General features: G+C 38.6%; 1 protein-coding gene across 20 annotated transcripts in view; it reads right to left on the reverse strand.

The window, feature by feature from the left end:
* The window catches only part of PICALM (phosphatidylinositol binding clathrin assembly protein), a 118761-nt gene that overhangs the window by 19469 nt on the left and 78127 nt on the right, over positions 1-21165 (reverse strand). For 5 of the 20 annotated variants that reach the window (XM_073336348.1, XM_073336331.1, XM_073336381.1 and 2 more), the window contains 9 exons: positions 15481-15633; positions 13722-13802; positions 10336-10443; positions 8613-8744; positions 8489-8519; positions 6918-7017; positions 4600-4623; positions 2026-2085; positions 6-110 (listed from right to left, as the gene is read on the reverse strand). In XM_073336348.1, coding sequence (XP_073192449.1) covers positions 6-110; positions 2026-2085; positions 4600-4623; positions 6918-7017; positions 8489-8519; positions 8613-8744; positions 10336-10443; positions 13722-13802; positions 15481-15633 — 794 coding nt within the window. Of the gene's footprint in view, positions 1-5; positions 111-2025; positions 2086-4599; positions 4624-6917; positions 7018-7140; positions 7289-8488; positions 8520-8612; positions 8745-10335; positions 10444-13721; positions 13803-15480; positions 15634-18172; positions 18299-21165 lie in introns of those variants that run through there. The other 15 variants (XM_073336461.1, XM_073336480.1, XM_073336408.1 and 12 more) reach the window with 14 other exon arrangements.

Below are 21165 nucleotides of genomic sequence, written 5' to 3' on the forward strand. Positions count from 1 at the left end.
CTCACTTGTGCTCCTGAAACGGGGCCAAAAGGATTTGGTGGTCTCATGATAGGTTGGCTGTATATTAAGGTTGGTTGTGTCATGACTGGTACACCTCCCACCTGTGTTGGCTAAAAAAATCCAGAACAGCATAGAATTACAAAACACAATTAAACACATAAAAGGGCGGGGGGAGGAAAGGAGCAGGAGGAGATGTGTGAAGAATGACTCTTAGCAACTGGAAAGAACTTCTGAAACTGGACTATTAACTGAGGGTCCCTAAAAATGAACATTGCAGACCTTTACTTTAGAGAACATGTTTGTGCTGGAGTATAGATGCTGAAGCTGTTTCTATGTAATCTTTCCCCAAAACGTTTGGGCCATCGAAGCAGCTGTTTATAATATATGAAGAACTTGTGCTAGCACCATAAACATGTTGACCACAAACACTGAAGCTTTGACAGAGTTCTCCCCTCTCCATTAAGTTGGAGGTACTAGAAAGAAGTCACCTTCACAACATGGGTATTTAAGATGCCATTGTTGTGGCTGTTTTGCACTTTCAAGAACTGATGAAATATGTACATAAAATAAAGATGAGTTAATTCCCAATTTGTCTGACTGAAGTCTAGGTTTACATTACAGTTCAGCCACTGTTTAGTGGAAAAACCTGGTACTATTAACCTCAAAATGCACTGAAGTTCTATCCTAGGTAATTTGTTTACAACAACAATTACCCACATTTAATGCATGTTTTAACAGGGTCATCATTCTTGGAAAAGGACCCCCAGCTGTGGCAATCCTGAACAAATCTGGACTGTTTTCAGAACACAATAGGAAACCTCCTGTTGCACATAGTCAATCATTCAATTACACAACATCACGCTGAGGTGATGGAAGCTTTAAACAAGTAATAACAGCTGAATAAAATAGTGGAGAGTAGGCTCCTATGCAGGATTTTCTGTGCAATCCTTTCTTGTGTTTGGTACTTAGCTACTGTGGTAATGGGTGCCTTTTGGTGGGGTTCAGAGGGAATTAAATTCAGAAGGAATGGTTAATTATCTAAGCAAACTTTAAACCTGAATTAACAAATGGTATTTTTATAAATAAAATCATTGATTAAGTAGTACAAAAAATAGTGAGAAAGATTTTTCTATTATTTAGGTGAAGAATTATTTTTAGATGTTTTCCCCGCCATTCAGGAGCAGGCCCAGGTGTATGTAACTCTTTCCTTATTAAGTAATGGAGTACTCGTTCCTCTTAAAATCTACACAGAATTGTCCCATTCATATCTGGATTAACTGGACAGTTAGAAGTCTCCACCTCTTACTGTTATTTCAAGGAAGTACTTACTGTGATAGCAATGCTCCTAGCATGGTGCAAAAAGGGAATCATCCAAGTTAAGGGTCGGTAATAAATTTACTGTGATGTTTTCACCATTAGATTTTCTTGTAACATTAATTATATGGCAAATCAGTCTTACACAGTGTGTGAAGAGTGAGATTTCTATAGATTTGTGTTGCTACTCTAGAGGTGAAGTTCTAGAGACAAAGATCTGACCAACATACAACTACGTGAGTTTTCTTTCTTCACGATGTTGAGTCTCCTGAAATAGAGCTCTAAGTATTTCCTTAATAGTTATCCAATAAAACTTTTCTGCCTCAATAAGGACATTAAAAAGGGGAGACACGAAAGGGGAGTTCTGGAAAGATGAAAACCTGAGGGAGAATTTAGTAAGTAAGGCAAGATGAACAAGTAACTTGACGACTACTTCATTCAATACACACTAAATGTATGGAATAAGTCATCCAGGGGCTAGGTGAAGAAGAAACGGGTAGAGATGAGTTTAAGAGCCATAGTTAATTTTCCTGCAGAAAAATGATTTAGTGAAGAACCAACAAGAGGAATTGATATTAAACTTACTTAAAACGTTTAGGCCAAGTGACATATTGCTCCTAGAATGCTTTATGTTTGCAGTTAACTCATAATAAAAGTAACAAGTAAACCATGTTTATGTAAATAAATTAAGTAACAGGAAATTTCACTAACCATTCCATATCCCATCATTCCTGTTGGTGTTGTAGCAGGATAGGCCATTACAGGTGGTGCCTAACACAGAAAAGAGAGAAAACTGAACTGCATGGAAGACTGACTGAGTTGCATATATGATAAATTGCCTTTAAGTGTCAAACAGAGCACTGAGTAGACAGCATATTACTAATATAGCAAAAAAGATCAACTGACACCTATTAGCATTTGTAGGTTTGTGTTAAAGTTTATCTGATTTCAGATCAATAGCAACACTTATGCTCAAGGTTTCTAGAAAGACTTGACATATGTATAACAGACAAGACCATATCGGGTTTTGGTTCACAGTAATCTGAAGTTCCACCTAGAGTTATCTGAGTCTTCTGTCCAAAGAATGTATAGAGATCTAAATATGTATGTTTTGTACTTAATAGGAAATTTGAGGAAATATTTACATATAATATACACAAATAAAATAAAAATGATTATACGATAAAAGTGAATACTGCCTGAATCCTATGAAGTATAAAACTTACTACTTATTTTACTGAAGTAATTCTGCCCAGGTAGTTCTAAAAATGGAACCAAATATAAAGGCCAAGTTACTGCTGTTATAGTAAAAACATCAGAAGCTCTTTCTTGTCAAACCAGACTACATACACACTAAAGATTTTTTTGGGGGGGAAGGGTGTCTCCATTACTTCAGCACTGATACAGCTGCACCAGTCCTAGCAATGGTGGGAGCTCTAGTGCAGGCTGGCTTTCAGTGTTTTACCAGCTTGCTGTCTAACCTCATTCACAGTAGGTCTAGCTGACATGGTAACACAGTTCAGTGCTGGTCACTGGTAGAGCTGCACCTGTGCTGAAGCAATGATAAGAGACTGCCCCACAGTATTTACAAGTAGGTACAGAACATTGAGCTGCTACTCTAAAATGAGTTTCTTTTAAATTGTTAGGAATACCCTAGTTATTACAAGGAATTAAAACGTGGTAAAATCACTACTAATGCCATTCAGCATATATAAATTAACATCACTATATGACAGCTATCGTGAAGTGGAAGAATGAGACTGGCATCCCTGCTCTAGGCTTTATCTCTGTCAACAGTAAACTGATAATATATCCCCTATTGTTTAAAAAATGCAATGCATATATAAAGATCCTCTGATACCTCTTAGAAAGCAGTAGGAGGCAAAAGATATATTCTGTTTAAAAGCAATTCTGCACACTCGTATATTCCTTCCTTTGTCCTTCCACTTTCCCATGCTCCTGACCCTATTTATTAGGGCAGACTTTTGCATGGAGACAAGAACTTTGTCTAAGAACATTATCTAGTTGAGTACTTATAAAGTACCAATGGACTGTGATATCTAGGGATCTTTATCTGCTCCACCTCCTGTTAATCCCTCACTTACAATTAATAATGCTCTGCTTGTGACATCCCAGTTCTTCACTGTGGAAATTATAATTCATGACACTACAGAAGACTGAACCAAACAAACTCCAAGATCATGCTTTCATGCATGCCTTTTGTGTTACAAAGATTTTATTTGAGAAGAGACTCAAGGAAAGTGGTGGAATAAGTGTTACTTGTGACATTCAGAACTACACTGGAGAAAGAAGATATGTTATAGGGAACAACATTCCACAGGCAGGTAATTTCACTCTCACAACCCAACTCCAAAAGTGTGATATAAGGAGGACTATTTCTGAATAGAACATTAATTTTTTGAGGTATCAGCTGCTCTTTAATACGCACTAGCCAATGGTAATTAGCATTCTAGCAGCTATTAGCACAAGTTTCACTGTTTAAAGAATTAGCTAGATTGTACAGTAACTATCTAAATATTATTCAGTTCAAAAAGCTTTGAACATTCTTTAAATCATTCACATCATATATATGTGTACACATACATATACACACAAATGCTGGCTAAATGTATGTACGTATGTTTTTTTTAGAGTGCTCCAGTACAGTCTGTACATTCTCCACTGTTAAAATTATCCCATAATGAAAACTGAATACAGGGAAAGACCAATATTGTTGAAATACAAAAAGATTATCTGTGAGTAAGACTGCATTCCTCCACGAAAACAATGCACAAGATATGGCTTGCCCTTTATAAACTTAATCATGAGCTGGGATTTTCTCTTAGTTTATTTGAACATAAATGACATATTGGTCTCTCCCTACTTGAGAACAAGATAGTCAATAAAAGTGAACAACGTGCCAATTATAACAGAAGCCTGTGAGATTTCATGCAATTATTCAAACACACACAACTTATCTTCATTCAAACTTTACCAGATGCATTAAAGGCAGCACAGACACAGACCCAGCTATCTGGCAGCAAATGGCACAGTTTTAAGCAAGGAAAGAAAATCTCAGTATTTCCCATGCCATCATTCGAGTCAAGAGCCTGCAGAACACCCATGAGATTTGTATATGCTAAGAAAAGCTCAAATCTTCTGCACACCAAAGATCTTAATATGAGGAATGTGTAATAGCAGGAAGGTTATGAGACTCTGCTACAGCAGGGGTTAATACAGCATGCCAATTGAGTGCAAAAAGGCTGTTGGTTTTTTTTCACTTACGTAGTGTGGAAAATGCATGCCATTCTGTATTTCCCAGGGAGAACAATTACATAATGCAATAATACTGGATTAGAAACAAGTACTTACACAACAGAATATACACAGATAGCATTTTAGTTCACAAGTACACTTAATGTCTGCCCTAAAATAACAATTCTTGTAATTCAAGTCATTGAATAAATCTGTTAAGTGACACTGTCAAGGTTGATGGGTTTCATACCTGTTTGTACAATCCATTTATTTTTATGTGCACTTATTTTCAAAGCACATTCTTCCTTGTTTTCAAAAGTTTATCAAGCAGCACCGCAGCACTTAGAATCAACGCTACAATAAACAGACTAATGGACAAAGTGGAGAAGAATTTGAACAACCCAATTTCCAATTTAATCCTTCTAAGTTTTTTCAAACAATTTAATAGTGAGTAAAAGGTTTTGTATAAAGCAAGATGCCGTGACAGCATCTTTAAATATTAATGAAAGAACTGGTTAGAAATGGAACGATATGTTCCAAGATGCATAAAAAGATACCATATATTTTGCTTGACAACAATTAAGTATTTTCAAGCACATGAGAAATATCCAACTGCTAGCAAGTCATTCAAGTAGTAGGTGAGTACTACGGAAACTGTAATATCCACAACCACTTTCACCTGCATACAAGATCTGAGTTGGCAGCTGCCACCCAAAATGAGAGCAGGGAGATGACCTGAAAAGAGATATTGTTTCTCTTTCCAAATCTGTAACAAATCATGTGTTTCATTGTTAAATCACAAAATCGTTTAATACAGTTTGATATACTACCTCAAAACACTTGTTTTGTTATGTTTACTATGCTTGTATACTATTCTCCAGTTTGTGGTAAAAGGAAGAATAGGATTTACACAGGTAGGTCTCAACCAGCATTACTGGGAGCTACTCAAGTATATCCTTGTCTCCCTCTCTCAATACATACATTAATGGATGGGAGAACAAATCACTTCAATAAAAAAAAAAAACCATGTGATCCACAATACATGCTATCTGTAATGGAGTTGTAAACTAGAGAAAAATCAGACTGGTCACTGAAGATATTAAGTGGAGACGTATTAAAAGCAAGCACAAACTTCAGGGTGTGACTGTACTAGCTGTACAGATTTCTAAGGCACCTATCCCTGTAACATCACTTCCCACACCCTTGGGTAGCAGACAATGCACTACTTCCTGCCTCAAGTCACAGAGCAGGCTGAGTGTTGTGAAAATACAACCATGGTTCTTAACCTGGGGCTCCACAGACTATGTCTCAGGGGTCCACAAAAGGTAGCAGTTACCACAGAACAGTGGTTTTCAACCTTGTGGTCCACAGACTTGTCTAAAATTTTCAGTGGGGTCCACGCCACCATCTGAAAAGGTTTAAAACCACTGACATACAAGTTTACCACACAGTATTGTATTTCAAGAACAAGTATATTTCCACACTTCCAAACAGCAGTCAGAATGAAGAGTAGGCCTAACCATCACCACTATTTCCAAAAGGTCAAATTACTCTACTCAAATAATTACAAAGGGTTTGAAGTTCTACAACCTAAGTTTCTGCTCCAGCAATACTTTTAGTTTACAGTATAAATTCACACTCGCATTACAGAATAAGTCATACGTAAGTCTGCGAGTCTGCCATGGAGGTCACGGACTCTGCGACTTTCCAGGACCTCCATGACTTCTGCAGCTGGCAGGTATGGACTGACCCCAGGGCTGCCGGAGCAGCTCAGGTGGTCCTGGGCCACCCCTGCAGCAGCAGTGGCCCGGGGCTCCAGGGCCTGTCCCAGTACCAGCACCCCACCTTGCCCCCCATACCAGCGGGTACCCTGGAGCCCTCCCTCCAGAGCAGCGGGTGCCCCAGAGTCCCCCTCCCCCCATACAGCAGGCGACCCCCCCCCCTCCAGAGCAGCAGCTGCAACCCTGGAGCCCCCCAGTACACCCAAGATTTCGTCAGGAGTATATAGTACAAGTGATGGATAGGTCATGGGGCCGTGAATTTTTTTTTTTTTTTTATTGCCTGTGACCTGTCCATGACTTTTACTAAAATTACCCATGATTAAATCTTAGCCTTAGTCAGATGCAATGACACAGTATATCTGACAAAAGGTAAATAATCTAAATGAAGTTGACCATCCAGTTACTGTTACTACAGCAATATACATTCTCAAACTGAACATTTATTATTCAAATAATCTTCATAACCTATTCACTGTAATGACTCATCACCTCCACACCTTTATATTACATGTTTGTCTATATTTTAAGTTACATAGATTGACTACTTCAGAATCTTCATTGACTTACAATTGTTGGAGCATTCCATGCAGTTGTGGGTGCAACCTTGGGCTGCCAGTTGGAACCACCAGTTAATTTCTTTTCGCCTGGCTGAGTCCAATTTACATCACTTCAAATACATTTTTAAAGAAATGTTAGAAAACAGATTTTCTTTGAACCATCCTCAGATATAGTACATTAGTCCAATAAGCTTGCATGTTTCCACAAAGTGAAAATGTACATTAATACTGACCCCATAAGAGCTTAGTCACCAAATCAAGTTGCACAGTCACAATAAATTGTGGATCAATTGGAGAGTCCAGCGAAGGGCAACAAAAATGTTTAGGGGTCTGGAACACATGACTTATGAGGAGAGGCTGAGGGAACTGGGATTGTTTAGTCTGCGGAAGAGAAGAATGAGGGGGGATTTGATAGCTGCTTTCAACTACCTGAGAGGTGGTTCCAGAGAGGATGGTTCTAGACTATTCTCAGTGGTAGAAGAGGACAGGACAAGGAGTAATGGTCTCAAGTTGCAGTGGGGGAGGTTTAGGTTGGATATTAGGAAAAACTTTTTCACTAGGAGGGTGGTGAAACACTGGAATGCGTTACCTAGGGAGGTGGTGGAATCTCCTTCCTTAGAAGTTTTCAAGGTCAGGCTTGACAAAGCCCTGGCTGGGATGATTTAATTGGGGATTGGTCCTGCTTTGAGCAGGGGGTTGGACTAGATGACCTCCTGAGGTCCCTTCCAACCCTGATATTCTATGATAAACCTGGTCTGGACTAGGGAAAACGTAGCTCATTTTCAGCTAACATAAGCTAGCTAAGATTGACCTCAACTCAACTACTTTTCTTAGCCTAGATGCGGTGTAATACTATTAGCTCGATTTTTGCAGGTCAAATTATAACTTGGGCAGGAGCAAATGTGTACAAATTCCTGGATGGTTTCAAGGCTAGAACTGGACTGACGGGATTCTTTTCTTTGCAGTGGTGATGGAGTTGCTGAGGCTAATTGTGCTTGATGTTAAATACAACATCAAAGCTGATCACAATTATTCTGGATCAGGAGTTCCCTTTCCTCCTACTGGCCCATCACACCCCAGATTTCTTAAACTTCCTGGGATACTACACAAAGCTAATTTTATTTCAGGTGTTTGGAAAAGGGATGTGTTGAGGTCCGTTAAGGGGCTGCTAGTTATTGTAGGCATGCATTGTAATAAAAAACCTCACATACTGAATGACCAATCAACTACGTATTTTGTGAAGTTTATTCAGTTATTATTATTTATTATTCTAAATAAGAGCAACAGGCAGCAGGGTCCAGAGCAATTAACACAGTAACAGTAACAGGATTTAGCCCTGAACTCTAATCCAAGCTTCGTTGCTGCTGCCCTGCTCCCACACCACAGGTAGCTGTGGGTCAAGTCACTTCATCTACGTTTCAGTCTCCTCCCCTGTAAAATGTAGATAATACTGAATTCCTCAGAGATGCTTTCAAGATTGATATGCACAAAGTGGTTATGAACATGAAGTGCTAAGTACTATCAAGAATAAGCCGTTAAAAATTCAATACATTTTCCAAGTTTGATTAAAAACACACTTACTTTTTAGTAGTTCCATTTCCAATGCCCAAATCTGCCACAGAATGGGAAAAACATAACTGAAATAGCCTGTTCATTTTATAGAATTACACAAAAACTTATCTTCAGATTTTCAACAAATACTTACTGCCTACAAGGTTGGCTAAGGATGAATCCAGATCATCCGATACTAACTTGTTAGGTGGCAGCTTGGCAACCAGAAGATTCTGGTTTTGAGAGGTCACTGTTGGTTTTAGGAGTCCCCCTAATTCATCAAAGCCTTAAAATGATAAAACACATAAAACAGACCTTAAACTTGAGGCTTCCACTGAAGATCAGATTACACATTTACACCAAGGGGGGGAGGGTGTAAGGAGTCCAACAAAACATTGGTTAAAAATATGGAAGACTGAATCAAATGTTGCACAAAACTACAGTATATAAAGGGAATAAAGCCATTATACCTCAACTGCAAACAGGGATATTAATGGCACAGAAGAATAGCTGCTTTGAGACTGATCCTTCAAACCCTGTATGTGAGAAACTCCCATTGACTGCAATGCAAATGCCAAGTATGGAAGGTTTTCAGGATAGCATCTATACTTTTAAAGGTCAAAACTCCTAACTATTCCTGTTGCAGAAAAAAATTTTTTTTAAAAAAGGCACAAGAATGTTCACCCAAATGTGCATAAAATCCATCAAGCGGAAAAGATTTAACTACTGAGTGCTCAAAAGAATTAAAGGTACTCAGTATAAATCCAATTTCTCTGTTAAGTGTGTACCAACTGGCTTTGGCAATTTGCTTTCTTAATCTTAAAATGATCATGCCCTAAAAAGAAGATTAAGGTCCAACTTATTTAAACACAAATAAAAAAAATCAGAAATTAAACAGATTTTGAAAGTTTAGGTTAATTGTTAACCTTAGGTTAATTAATAAGAGGGAAGGTGCTCATGGATCAGAACCCATTAAAAGATAGGAAACAAAGGGTAGGAATAAACAGTCAGTTTTCACAGTAGAGAGAGGTAAATAGCAAGGATCCCCAAGGATCTGTAATTGGACAAGTGCTGTTCAACATATTCATAAATGAACTGGAAAAACGAGTAAACAGTGAGGAGGCAAAGATTGCAGTCAATACAAAATTACTCAAGATAGTTAAGTCCAAAGCAGATTGCAAAAGGATCTCACAAAACTGGGTGATTGGGCAGCAAAATGGCAGGTGAAATTCAATGAAGACAGAATTTAACTTTGTATTTCATGTCATATTCAATTAAATTATATAGTCTTTTGATCAGCTGGTAATGAAGGCCAGTTCTGCAAATATTTATGCATGTGCTGAATTTTGTGCTTAATCCTACTGAAGTTAGTAAAAATAACCTGTGTGAAGTTACCTACATGCATAAGTGTTTGCAGGATCAGGGTCTAAATAAAAGGAGTGATTCTAAATATTATAGAGCAATCCCTACAGAAATATTCAGTAGAAAGGAGAAGCCCTTTAATTAACAAAATACAAAAAAAGACACAAATGAAGTGAAAGATGCTGCTATTGCAAGTTTAACTGCACTTTGCTTTCACCAGTTGGAGTCTCTTCATAGCACTCTGCATTTGTTCACACCAGGAACAAACGTCCCTAGCCTCTGTTTGCCAGAAGCTGGGAACGGATGACAGGGGATGGATCACTTGATGACTACCTGTTTTGTTAACTCCCTCTGGGGCACCTGGCATTGGCCATTGTCGGAAGACAGGATACTGGACTAAATGGACCTTGGGTCTGACCCAGTATGGCCATTCTTATGAGATCTACCTTCCACAGATGCCAAACGATTAAAGCACATTTGTTGCCCACATTAATATTAATGAAAGCCTCTCTTACCACCAGAATCTATGACGACATTAGAAGATTTGTTTCCAAACACAGACTCAAAGTCAACATTAAGGCCAGCTACGGGCTGTGGTTGAGCAACAGGAGAAGGAGTGAACCCTGAACAAAACATAAAGAGTACAAATGGATTATATAGCAATTGTTCCACAACTCCACTTTCTGTGTGAAAAAGGATATACTAAACCATGTGTATAGATTTGAGTATTATCCAACATCTGCAATGTTTGAATAAGGGAGTGTATGAAAAAAACCTCTTAAGGCTTAGATCACTCCCTGAAGTAGAAATGCACACAGTATCTGGGTAGTGGTTTGCTACAAGTAGTGTTTTCCAAATCCATTTTCCTTCCCTTAAAAGGGGCAGTGTTTTTATCCCCAACAGATTCCCAGGAGGCAAGGTCAGCAATATACAGGCACCGAATCCCAAGACACTCACTCTTTGTTTTGGTGAGACTTCAGGCATGTCTCCATGAGAGGCACTACTCTGCACTTATGCACTGACATAATGTAGAAATGCTTTCCTACATCAATGGAAGGGGCTTTTCTGTCTATGTAGGTAATCCACCTCCACAAACAGCGGTACGTAGGTGGATAGAAGAATTCTTCTGTCAACCTAGCTACATTTACACTTAACAGCATGGTTTTATTGCAGAAAATCACATTCCTAGGGCAGATGTCTCACCAATGTACAAACAAAGACAATCTACTATGAGACAACTGGTAATAGAAGTTACTTGCGCATTGTTACTACCAATATTTTTATAATGTCTGTTATTTTATACAATTCTATGTGGAATGCAGTAGTAGTATGTCTAGTAGTTAAGGCAGGGGGACTGGGAGTCAGACAGAAATTCTAATTTCAGTTCTTTCACTAACTGTGGCCTTGCCAAAAGCTATTCCACCTCATTTTCTGTGCATCTGTAGAACAGACATGCAGTCACTATCTCATATGTTGCAAGAATTATTTAATGTTTGTACACCACCACTGTGGAAGCTTAATATACTATTAAGTACTAGGTAATAAGTGGAAGTTTATGACCCAGTTCACTATATTAAATACAGGAACATAAAACCAAAATTCATACTCAGTTTTATTTAAGTGTATATTGCAACCATTGCCATTTTACTTTGGCAGATAAATTAGTAAGATAATTCTATTATATGAAAGGCACCATAAGAATATTTAACATTTTAAAACTTGTTTCCCTGACCAGTGTAACAGTAGCAGCTCTGCTTTTTATACCACAGAGTCAAGGAATGTAGATTAGACAAGATCAAGTTTACCTAGGAATAAAAGTATCTTAATCAAAAACAACTGATCAAAGACCATACTCCCCCCCGCAATTTTCTGTTAAAATTTATCTGTTTACCTACAGTGAAAAAACATTTCACCTCAACAAAATTAGTGTTTAAAGCTGTTTAATCTTGACAAAATATAAACCCCTTGGAGAAATAAAATTTTCGTTACCAGTCACACCATTTTAGCTGCCTTAAAGGAATACACAGTTAAGTTGAGGCAAAAGCAACAATAAAGAGCCAAAGAACTGCTAGACAGCTAGTTTTTATTACAAAGCAACTTCAAACACTGAGTTTATGGCAAGACAAGGGAAATAAGTGCATTTCAGAGATTTCAAATTTGAGTGAGGAATCCATCTGGCAGGATACGTGGCTCTTTTAAAACAATCTTTACATAAAGAGAAAGACTGATTTAAATAAAGTCTATGTTTTTGCTTTAGAAAATGAATCTGCTTCTGCAAACCAAGTGTTCTGCTCTCACACTTTAGGATTTTTCAGCTGTAAAACATAAATCAAGAGAACAGCATTAGGGACTCATCCATTTTTAAGTGTGTAGTGGGGGAGGGCAGTTTTGCTCCTGGGTTTCTGCCACCAACCCAGTCAATTGTTCAGCCACAAGTTTATTTTGAAGATTTTAGCAAGTGAAGAGGGAAAAACCCAACTTTATAAATCCTTAAGGGAGTTTGTGTTTAGCAATTAATAATCCCGTCAGGAAGATGAGAAAACAGGAGTTAACAAGAACCAGTGATTCTGCATGCTTTTTTTGATAGGGAGTAAGCTTTTTGCTTTGTTTTGCTTTTTCATGAACCTTGAAATGTGTATGGAAGAATTCTAATTAAATGGATGGGGCACTGCATCCTGGGAAGCAGTGATTCTGAGAAAGATTTGGGGGCCAGAGGGGATAATCAGATGAACGTGAGCTCCTAATGTGATGCTGCAGTCACAAGAGTGAATGTGATCCTTGGACGGATAAACAGGGGAAATCTCGAGTAGGAGTACAGAGGCTATTTTACTTCTGTATTTGGCACTAGATGCTGGAATACTGCATCCACAAATCAAGTAGAATGTTGATAAAATGGAGAGGGTTTAGAGAAGAGCCAGAAGAATAATTAAAGGATTAGAAAACATGTCTTATAGTGATAGAACTCAAGGAAATCAATCTGTTTATCTTAACAAAGGAATGTTAAGGGATGACTTGATCACAGTCTATAGGTATCTACATGGGGAATAAATAGGCTTTTCAGACTAGCAGAAAAAGGTATAACATGATCCAATGGCTACAAGTTGAAGCTAGACAAATTCAGACTAGAAATAAGGCATACATTTTTAACTGAGAATAATTAATCATTGGAACTATTTACCAAGGGCTATGGTGAATTCTCCATCACTGGCAATTTTTAAATCAAGATTTAATATTTTTTTTGAAAATATGCTCTAGGAATTATTTTTGGGGAAGCTCTATGGCCTTTGGTACACAGGTGGTCAGATGAGATGATACAATGGTCCTTTCTGGCCTTGAAATCTGTGAATTATAGTTTCTCTAACTTTAGCAATTCCTGTATACTTCACTGAAAGGCAATTCTGTAGTGTCTTCAAACAATAACTCCTTTGCAAATCACAGAAGACACCCCTCTTCAGCAATAGGGCCCATAATGCACATGGACACCAGATAGGCAGTGACTGACAACCTATATAATGATTTGTAGACACATTAAGAACAAACAAAATTAGAGCCTGCTGTAACAGTTGCTTTTCATAAGGAACTGTTCAGTGTAGGATGAAGCAATGGTAGAATATTAGAAAGGTGTCCTTGAAACAGAGGAGTTATTTATTGCACATTAGTGCTTAAAACAAACATTTAGCACAAGTTTAAAGCATAAAGTCTTGTCAATCACTTGTCTATCTGCAATGACGTATTTAAGGTAAGCAATGATATTTGAGTAATTGGAAATTTTTAGCCAACGTATCAAAACAATGCAGTTTTTTCAGCCAATTAATGCACCAAGAGGTTTTCCCTCTTCTAGGCACATATCAAATTAATTCAAGTTGGTATGTCTGTGATAAAGCCATATCACATTACCTACCTCCAAATAGACCAGCTACAGTAGAGGGCTCATTGCGGAAATGAGAAGCATTAGGATAAGCTTGAGGGCCACAAAATGAATCTGATAAGTCATATCATAGAACAGGAAGAGCAGAGAAAGAATAGAGAGAGTTACAGAAAGAAAAGAACCAAAATGTACTATTTATTTTGTCAAATACTTTGAAACTGAAATTAAAAAAAGGAAACCTGTGTATACTCTAATCATAAAATGGAACCAAAAGAGGCACCCAAATATATCAAACACCTTAAAAAAAGGAAACAAGTTTTATATTATCGAGAACATCAAGGGAAAAAGACTGTTGCAAAATTACAGCTAAAACACATGCACATTTTTTAGCTCAAATGTCATATTTTACATCTCTGGAAGACACAAATGAGTGTAAAAACCTTAAGTGCCAACTATTTATGCTAAACAATCTACTCCACCTTGCATTTTACTGCGACACTGGGAGTACCTTTCCCAGACCTGAAGAAGAGCACTGCATGTGGCTCAAAAACTTGTCTCTCACCAACAGGTCCAATAAAAGATCTTATCTCACCTACCTTGTCTCTGTAAAAACCTTAAGGCATTTTCTCTAATATCTGAAGTATAATAATACAGTTGAATAGTGGATTTGTATTTTGTTGCCACAAGGGGGTTTGGTTCAGCAAATGGACTGAAATGAGCTAAAGAACCAGGAGTTATCTAAAAATCACATTTACATTGTAGCAACTTGTTTGTACTAATACAGTTAAAGTAGTGCCTATGGGGCTTCTTTCATATTAAAAACCTTGTTTTCAGGGAATTATGATTTGGCTATAAGTATATATTCTCGCTTGTGACTTGGTTTTTATATAAACTTATCAGGTCTCCCCCCGATCAATTTCAAGAAAGATTTTTACAGTGAAAATAAAAGATCTGCCAGTCTGGCAAGACTGTCTTCACAAATAGCTTTGCTCTAAAAAACAAAAGCTGTCATGTAATTAGTCATCTTTTATTCTTTTAAATAGTTAACTGACAATTCTTCACATTGAGAAACAATCCAATTACTATGTACTTCCCCTAACACAAGTTTTAGGAGGATTTTTAACATAGCAGCTCTGATGTTTGGTCTACAGTGGCTAAAGTTGTGTTTTGTGTGTGTGGGGGGGTGTACTTGTTATTGTTTTTAAAGCAAGTTATAAATGGTGACTTATATGGTAAACTAGTACCTGTCCACTGGGTGAAGAAGAATTTTAAAAAGTCAATAAAGTAACCAGATATTTTAGGTCAGTGATGTCAATATTAAATGTTATCACCACAATTAAAAAATTACAATTTCTAAACAAAAACTCCATGACTCCAAAGAAATTCAGATTCAACTGCCATGTTTACAACAAGGTCATGACAATCCGACAAAAGCAAAAGCGACATTTTCATCCATTCTCATTCTTGCATACCTATGAATTTTATGAAATATGGTCTTTAAATATACTTATATAAGAGGCCTATATTACATAAGCATACTTAAGCAAGAATGTTTCAATTACAACTTTGAAATGTCTGACAATGACTACTTACGTATACTAAGCAATGATTTTTAATACAGCTATGGTAACTTCTAGTCCATCTAGTTTTAAAATAAAATAGTGAGCCCACATCAATAATCAAAACTAGAACACAGATTTTAGTTTGTTTCTGAAAAAAAAATCTACTTGCTTAAAAATAATCCAATTTCTGAAATATTTTATAGCAGTTATTTAGCTAAAAGGTACATTACCAACAAATATTTCATGAGTGGGTGTCCTAGTGGTGAAAGTAGATACATCAGAAGATACAACAGACAGATGAACAGCATCGTTAGTTTTGGTGAGGAAAGGATTTAGGCTTGGAATAGCATCATCAACAGCATCAACAGTAGCAGAGAATGGATCTGTGCAATGCCAGCGAGTAAGATAAAGAGAAAAGGGGAACTGAATTAGTAAGGAATTAATTGTTAGAAACAGCAGAAGAGGAAGAGTTCACATTGTTTTCCCCTCTGGGCAGCGACTGTTTTAGTCTGTACTGCATCTAGAACAACAGGTACTGGTTCTGGAATGAGATTCCAATGCCTTACCATAATACAAATTAATAATTTATACGGCAGAATTGTAAGCCAGTAAACCGGTGAGAAGAACCTAAAACAGATTTACAGCCTTACCCAGTCTCTAAATGCCATGTAATTTTCCACAAAGAATGCATGCAGGGGGGACAGGATTGAAAATACCATACAAATCTACTTTGCTTCCTGTTTCTGTGAAAGAAAGTCTCCCCATTGCTTGGAACACAAGCAGCAATAAACTCAGTAGGAATGCAACGTTGGCTGCAAAGGAGCAAAGCCCGGCTGCTTCTGCTTCAGGCAGCAGCAGCCAAAATTAAGGCTGCCTGCCAAAAAAGAATCCATGCTGGGATTGGGGCTTGAAAGTAACAGGAATATATCCGGCAAAAAGAAGTCAAAGATTTTGTGATTCTGCTATTTTTAGTAGTAGTTTTCAATTTCTGGCACTTTTACACTTTGCGGTAGAGACAAACTGATTTAATCCAAAAGTCTTGCAAATCAAACTAAGACTTGTCCTAGTTTCTCAAATGCAACTTGCAAAATATTATATACTCAGCATGAATCTGAGTTAATTTATATCAGTTTGCCACAACAAGTACTGCGTAAGATAGGGCTAAGTCAGAGCTTTTGGTCTCACCTTAGCCCCGAGCAGCATGAAACTTCAGAACTGTGGCTGCAATTTTTCTTAGCATCAAAAAAACACTTTGAATTTGGCTTCAGACAGACTATTTTACACAAAAAACCCCACAGATTCAGTTTGGCTCAACTGCAAGAGTGGAATTGCTCAGAGGCCTTGTAAAAAATGGTTTTTAGTCAACTGCTTGACAAACAGTGCTTTAGTAAAGGACAAGCACGATTAAATAATGCCATAAGGTTATTATAAAATGGCAATAGAAAATCCTGTGCTCATGTGTCTTACCCACAATTTAGGCTTTAATATCAAAATCTTGTAATCATTGTCTGCAATGGATGCTAATACAAGAAAATTTGAGCTCTGGCACAAACAGATTAAAACAGTGTAAATGAAATTAGATTTTCATTTGCCATCCTGCCCTTCCAAGTTTTGTCCTCTCTTGGTTGTATTTCCTTCTCTGGTAATCAACAGAAAACAGAACATTTAAGACAAACTACGGTTAACTCCAAGTTTATGGAAGTTTCAAAATACATCATCTTCTGCCTTTTGATTTCTGAAGCTTAAGGTACATATTGGCACTTGGCAAAAAGAACACACACAAGTCAGTCTGTCAACTAAAACACTAGTTTGCAAATACTTCATTTTTTCAATTATGTACCGATTATTTGATTAAATAATTCAGACAAAAACAGCAGAAGGTTTAAGAAAACACTAAAGAATGCTTTAAAAATTTTGATCAGTTTATGCTGCTTTAAAGGTATTGTCCATTGAGCTCTTAGTATTTTATGTGCACAATGAATAGGCTACTTAACACATTGGAACAGTGTCTGTTCCCTGAACACCAAGTTTCAGATTGCACTAGTATTGTTTGTCCCACCTGAATGTTGATTAACACTGTCAAAGCTAATAAAATGCTACAAACCTCCTGTCCATTTTTTTCAACACTCAGATCTTAATTTTTGAAAATTTTAGATTCTACCCACTCTGTCCCACCTTGATTCCAGTTAAGGTATTTCCAATTTTGTCTAGCTCTCAGTGTGACTTACTGTACTTACACTTCTGATATAAGAGATGCAACTTCATCAGAATGAAGTACATTGGGTTCATTTAGGCCCTTACATACTCAGCATAAGAAACATGACAGAGAAGCATGCTCTCTTGCAAGCAGCAATTTTCAGTTCTTAAAACCATGTTCCACGCTTGCACGTGCACAGCCCCCATTTATTTCAGTGGGAGCCCTGCTTGCACAGTGAAGGCAGAATCTGGCCTGTATTGGAGCTAAGACTTATTTTTCCTCCCCCAGTCATTTTCCATTTTGCAGGCCAGCTTCTCTTTGCAAATAACCGCACTATAAGTATTTCAGAAGCAACAGAGGACAAAACAAACCCTCAGCTTTTTCAGTGGCTTCTATCATGTTATTAAAAAAAACTCTTAAGTGACTCAATATGTTCCTGCTCTTGAATAGCTGGTCAACTTCTAATCCCCCTAGCTCTGAACAGTTTAGAAAACCAGAATCTCAAGACACTACCAAAATATTAATGCCCTTGTAGCTGGCTGTACATCCACCTGTACATCCTTAATGGATTGGTGAATAAAATGTTCAGACGTGCCTAACTGAAGAAGGAGCTCAAGCCCCATTGTAAGCCAAGTTATACCTGGTTCATTACCCTTTAATTACCATATATACCCTTAAACTATCATATTCTCTAGGTACAAACATTACCAACATTAGAGATTTACCTAAGGGAGGGATGCTGTGCAGTGGTTAGAGCACAGGACTGGAAATAGTTCAGGTTCCAATCTTGCCTCTGCCATTGACTTGCTGTATGATCTCAGGCAAGTCACTTAACTGCTCAGTTTCCCCATCTGTAAAATGGGGAAGAGGAAGTTACTCACCTTGTGCAGTAACAATGGTTCTTTGAGATGTACACCCTATGGGTGCGCCTCCGACTCTGATTGGAGATTTTTGGTAGCAGTGTCCATTCAGCCTGCACATGCGCTCTCCCTCCCTCCTGCTCTGCCTCGGGACTATCTAGCAGTGAGCGGATGAACTGCCTTCAGTTTCTTCTCTACCGCTGAGCCCCTTTGTTGAGAACTCCAAAGCAGAGGGGAGGAGGGTGGGTTGTGGACCACACATAGGGACCCATCTCGAAGAACCATCGTTACTGCACAAGGTGAGTAACTTTCTCTTCTTCAAGTAGTGTCCCTATGGGTCGTCGTCTTAGTTTATGCGCAATGAACCTCAGGTGGGATGTAACCAGGATTCACCACCACTCCACTGTAGGTGACTTCACAGCTGTACCATATATGGGGGGGCTGGGCTTCAGAGTAGAGTCTATTATTGATAATACTGTGGAGCCAAAGATGACATCAGAAGTCTTGAGTAATCAGTGTTCCGCGAAAGTATGACCATAGGCCCATTTGCAGCTGTGCAGATATCGGAGATGGGAACACCTTTAACCAATGTGACCGAGGTGGAAATGGATCTCAAGGAGTGCGTGTGAATTCCTGATGGAGGTAACTAGTAACGGGCATGATAACAATAGTTAATGCAGTTCAAGACGCATTTGGCGAGCTATTGAGCTGATACTGCAGAGACCTTGGATCTATCCACAATGGAGAGGAAGAGTTCAGGAGATTTCCTAAGGCACTTTGTCCTATCCAAATAAAATGCTACGGCTCTTCTAACATAAAGCATATGTAGTACTGCCTCCTTGTTGCTGCAGTGTGGTTTTGGGGAAAAGGTAGGGAGGTTGATGAGTTGGTTCATGTGGAAGCATGAGACCACATTGTGCAGGAACTCAGAGTGCCTTTATCTTTAAAGAAGACTGTGAAGGGTGGGTGCCATCAATGCTGCTATTTTCCTTATTTGTCATACTGAGGTGATGGTCTTCACTGACACGTGTAGAAGAGAGCCAGTTGCCCATAGGTTCAAAGGGTAGTCTAATTAAGGTCTTTAGAACTAGATTGAGGTCCCATATTGGAGTGGGGCATCTGGTATGTGGAAAGAGGTTTCCCATGCCCTTGAGGAATTTGTGTGTTCTTGGATGGGTGAATACAGAATATCCATCTCCCTGCTCCAGAGACAGAATAATAGCTGCTAGCGTGATCATTTTGAATCTCTGCACCTTCACATATCGGTTTAGTACTCTTAGATCTAATACGGGTCTCCAACTTCCTTTTTTCTTTGGGAATAGGAAATATTTGGAATAAAAGCCTTTACCTCTAGGGTGAACAGAGACTGGTTCTATGGTCCCTAGGCACAGCAGGTGATACGATGAAGTGAGCTGTAGCTCACGAAAGCTTATGCTCAAATAAATTTGTTAGTCTCTAAGGTGCCACAAGTACTCCTTTTCTTTTTTCTCCTGACCTAACAGTCTCTTATGAGAAAGGTCCCTGAAGAGGGACAGGGAGAGAGGTGAAGTGGATTGAATAACCCTTGGAAATGATCATCAAGACTCATTAGTGATGTGATGTTTTCCCAATTCCAGAGGAAGAGAGCTATGCGACATCTGAAGGGATGTGGAAAGTCTATGTGTTGCAGCTGTTGTGAAGAGTGGTTTCTCGGGGTCTCGACCAAGGCATCAAAACTGGTGTTTGAGGTTGAGGGCTGAGATGTTGAGGATTGGGAGGCTGACTGTTTCCCATTTTGCATTTGAGGTCTCTTGCACTGTGCCTCGTAGTATCACTGAGGTGGGGGGAACTGGGGTAGGTGGGATCTGTAAGATGCTTGTGAACTTAATTTTCTTTTCTGTCCCGGTGTGTAGATTCCTATAGAGTGCAGCATGGCTCTGGAATTCTTTCAAGTGTGAAGTGATGTGTCAGTCTGATCAGCAAAGAGTCTGGAGCCTTTGAAAGAGACTTCCTCAACCATTGTCTGTACTTCCTTTGGCAGCCATGAGAGCTGAAACCAAGAAGCCCGCCTCATTAACACTGCTATCAAAACTGGGTGGGCCACTGTATTCATGGCATCCAGTGTGGTCTGTAGCACTGTTCTTGCTAACAGCTAGCTCTCATGGATGATGGCTTTAAACTGTTCTCATTGTGCTTCTTGCAAGTGGTCAATAAACATGCTGAGTTTCCCATAATTCATGTGATCAGACTTTGCCATTAAGGCTTGGTAGTTTGAAATCCTGAATTGCAGAGATGCTGAGGAGTAGGTCTTCCTTCCAAATAAGTCTAGCCTTTTCCAGTCTCTATCGTACAGGGTTTATTTAGCATGTTGTTGCTTTCCTAGCGAATTATCGGCATCTACAACAATAGAGTTAGGCTGAGGAGATTATATATATAAAATAAAAAAAAGTCTGCCTCTTTGGGGGGAACGCAATACTTCTTGTCTGCCCTTTTACATGTCAGCACAATAGAGGCTAGTGTCTGCCAGATAATCTAGGCAGGATCTAAAAGCACCTTGTTGACTGGGAAGGCAATCCTTGAAGAGAAGAAGGTATGAAATATGTTCAGCAATTTGTGGTGGGTGTCGTTCACCTCTTCAAAAAAAACTTGATATCACTGGCCGGTCATGGCAGAGAGGGCATCACAGCCTCAGCTGGTGAGGAGGAGCTATCTGTCGGTGATGTAGTCTCCTCTTGTAGTCTGGCCTCCTGCTTCTCAAAAGTTTCCTCCTGTAGTTCTGGAATTCTAGATACAGAGGTTGTAGGAGACTATCTAGTAGATTCTCTGTAGGAGATGCTAGATGCCTGAGAAGTATGGTGCCTGTAGGCTGCCCACGGGTC

This window comes from Lepidochelys kempii, chromosome 1 (genome assembly GCF_965140265.1).
Source record: "Lepidochelys kempii isolate rLepKem1 chromosome 1, rLepKem1.hap2, whole genome shotgun sequence".
Lineage (NCBI taxonomy): Eukaryota > Metazoa > Chordata > Testudines > Cheloniidae > Lepidochelys > Lepidochelys kempii.